Source organism: Prosopis cineraria, unplaced genomic scaffold, assembly GCF_029017545.1.
Source record: "Prosopis cineraria cultivar Desert tree isolate PC_DT_omini unplaced genomic scaffold, ASM2901754v1 PC14, whole genome shotgun sequence".
In the NCBI taxonomy this organism is placed as follows: Eukaryota; Viridiplantae; Streptophyta; class Magnoliopsida; order Fabales; family Fabaceae; genus Prosopis; species Prosopis cineraria.
This window is the reverse complement of record NW_026555345.1, coordinates 291,366-294,963: the sequence shown is the minus strand read 5'-3', so window position 1 is coordinate 294,963 and position 3,598 is coordinate 291,366. Positions and strand designations below refer to the sequence as shown.

Genomic DNA, 3,598 nt, shown 5'->3' with positions numbered 1-3,598 from the left:
TATGGCCGTACATTAGTCAATTTAGTTAGATTTGGAGTTAATTGACTAAAATTAATTAACCAAACTGGCCTAAATAGTTGAACCAAATCAAACTGAACATTACTTGATAACAAAAATTGACTTAAAATAATATGGTTTAGCTTGATTCTTAAGTTCATCTCATTAACATTAAATAATACTTGAACTTTATTTTAAAATAATTTCATTATTTTAAAGTATTAATTTAACCATAACATATATTAAATAAAAGCTCATTACCTTATTTTATATATTCATCATAAAATTATAGTAATACAACAAAATTAATGTCTTAAAATGTTAAATATTAGATTAAATAAAAAATAAAAAATATATATAATAATATCTAGTAACTATTAATTGTCATGAAAGTCATGCTTTCTATAACGACTCTAAAAAGTCACCACTAATTTGTAAACTTTTAATAGTGACATGCACTTATTGCTGTCAAAAGTTTGACAATAAGTGACAACTTTATATTTTCACCGTAAAAAGTCACACTTTTAACTGCGACTTCAATTATCACTGCACAAGGTTAAACTTTTAGCGGTGACTTTTATGATCACCACAAATAGTTCAGTTTTAGTAGTGACTCTAAAGGTCAAACTTTTAAGGCAACTTTTATGACCGTCGTAAATTGTTCACTTTCAATGATGGCTTTTTAAAGTCACCACTGACAATTATCATTAAAAGTTTTTTTTTAATAGTGAATTATGCATTGTGGTGGTGCTCATCTTCATGATTATATGGAAATAGTGGGATTTGGAATATATTCCCATTTTGTCAGAGTTGAAAGTGGTCAAAAGGCATAACTTCAAAACTTGCATATCTGGTTTATTTACAAAGATCTCTAGCTCCTAATTATGCTTCAATTGGAACGCAAATGCATTTTGAGACAATAAAAACGAATTTCTTCTCACATTTAATTTCCCTCCTCTTGATGACAGCTACTTAAGAGTTATATAATGTGGCAGTTTTAATTGTGCCGATCTTTGTAGAATATCAAAGCACCAGATCATCATGAATTGTCAGCGAGTGATCGAAGACATACAATTCAAAACTACAAGGAATGCCTGGTTTCTCCCCTCCCATTTGTTGGCTGGACCTTTTCTAAGCTGCCTGCGGAATATATAGAGTATGCACATTCATTTCTCTTTTGGTCTTTTATTTGCCTTGTTCATTTCATGAGTTTGCACGCGTTGACCAAATAATGTGTATTTGGAACGAGGGAATACTTCTTTTTTAACTACAATATACTACTACTACTGGCAGGGCAATGTGTGACGAAGCTGTCTTTCGAAAAAAGTAAACGAAAACCTGAAAATTAACCTGAGCGTTGATGGAGAGCATGCATGGTGTGGTATTGTAAATGGAAAATGGTATTAAGATGAGGTTCATGAAATCATCTTCCCACGTACTTGATCGTACGCATCGCTATTTAACAGATGGCGGAAATGTCGGACATCTTTTCTACGAGGCCTGAACTCGAAGAAGCAACACTGAAATATCATGTGTGAATTTTATGACGTAGCGTGTTACGGGAGTTAAGGCCCAACAGTTTGTAAAGGGCTACAACTAGCAACGTCGACCCAGTACGGAGCAAGGAAATAATCAAATTATACTTTTTTTTTTTTTTTTTATAATGAGATAGGAGGAGGAGGGGGAAGAAACCGCCCACTTTAACAGAGACGTTGTAGTAACCGCTTGGCTCGATCCATGTTCATGCATATAAGCCCCTCCTCCTCCATCGATAAAACTTTTTTTGGTGTCTTTCCAACAGGTAACTGAGTCTGATCGCAATGTCCAACTCCGAGTCCGGAGCCGTTGCCACTCCGAGCAGCACCCAGAAACAGCACTGTCGAAGCAAACGAAAGAAACGAATCACCGTGACGGAGCAGGGCGTGGGTTTCAAGCCCAACTACGCCAAACAACCCCACCCTGATGCGCCTGTGATTACCCGCCCGTGCACCGAGTGCGGGAAGAAGTTCTGGTCATGGAAGGCTCTCTTCGGCCACATGCGGTGTCATCCTGAACGCCAGTGGCGCGGCATCAACCCACCCCCCAATTTCCAGCGGCAACCTCCTCCGGAGAAGCAACCACCGGAATTCATGACCCCAGAAGACCACGAGATCGCGGCCGGTCTGTTGTTGCTGGCTAACTCGGACGGGGCGGGGCCGTCGCGCTTCGAGTGCTCCAGTTGCAAGAAGGTGTTCGGGTCACACCAGGCTCTGGGAGGGCACAGGGCCAGCCACAAGAACGTGAAGGGGTGTTTCGCCAACGAAGAAGATGATGAGATGATGATGGCCCTGGAAGGGCACAAGTGTGGCATATGCCTGAGGGTATTCTCCAGCGGCCAAGCGCTGGGCGGTCACATGAGGTGTCACTGGGACAAGGGCGACCCTGACCCTTCCATCGCCCACCATCATCATCATCATCATCAGGGATGTGCCCTTGACCTCAATTTGCCTCCCCCTCTTCAACACGATCTGGATTTGAGATTGGGACTTTAAGGTGGGCATCACATCAACACGATCCTGATTTCTTATTACTTACTCCCAAGTTACACTGATTAATTTGTTCCTGCCAAATTCATTATTATACTCTCGTCTGGATATATAATGTATTATTTTGTATTCGGAAATCAATATATATTCACCTCATCCCCTCTGCTAACTGCTCTTATGGTTGAACTAATTAATGCCATTTTGACTCTCATCCAAATTGATTTAATTACCTCAACACATGCCCACCACCATACTTTTCTTGTTACTATTTTTGAAAGAGCATTTCCTTTGCCATCCTCCCAGCATGTTATAATACCGTCACTGATGAGCCATGTGGCCGGTTAATGCATGGAAATAGGGAATGTTGTTATTGTTCAATTGTTGCTGGTTTATTGTAAACTTTCTAGTATTACTTACGAGCTCTTGATAAAGGCTTTAATTTGATCAAGTCTATCGGAATTGGGTATCGTTTTTCCTTCTAAATTTCCATCATAGAATTAGGATCGTTTGAGTAAATATTAGGATATCCACCTTTATTTTAACAATATTTCACTTGTAATCCGCTGTACATCTAGTGTTGCTTTTAGTTAAAGTTACATGTCCTTCAGTTTTTCAAATAGAATAGGTTTGATATTTTCTTTTCCTTCCCTTTCTTTCTTTTTTTTTTTTCCCCGAGATTTGCCATCTAAGCATCACAGTGAATGGGCCGGCGGACTGGGCATCATTATGCAGTGGAAAATCTTGAGGTTGTAGAGTGCAACAAATTAATTACTCTTGATTTGGGTAATGTAGCTACGGTTTATATTAGCTCAATATTATATGATTGAATCTTCAATAAAAAAATATTATATATATGATTGAATCTTTAAAATACATTATTCATTCAATTTTCATATTTAAAAATTCAATCAATAAACATAAGAACAATTAGACCCAAAGTATTTGGTGATCAAAGCTATAGAGCTTAACTCTAGTAAATCTCCAAGATAAACTCATTCAACTTGTATTATTATTAGTATTTGAAGAAAATAGTCACAATGCTGATGCAAGAGGCAGATGAAATATAGGAAGCGTTT

At 38.0% G+C, this 3,598-nt stretch overlaps 1 protein-coding gene across 1 annotated transcript; it reads left to right on the top strand.

The window, feature by feature from the left end:
• The first annotated feature begins 1,739 nt into the window (after positions 1-1,739).
• On the top strand, positions 1,740-2,576 carry LOC129292533 (zinc finger protein ZAT3-like). The gene has a single exon (XM_054930093.1). It carries the CDS (start codon positions 1,818-1,820, stop codon positions 2,526-2,528), a length of 711 nt encoding a protein of 236 aa, XP_054786068.1. The 5' UTR covers positions 1,740-1,817; the 3' UTR covers positions 2,529-2,576.
• Positions 2,577-3,598: the final 1,022 nt, after the last annotated feature.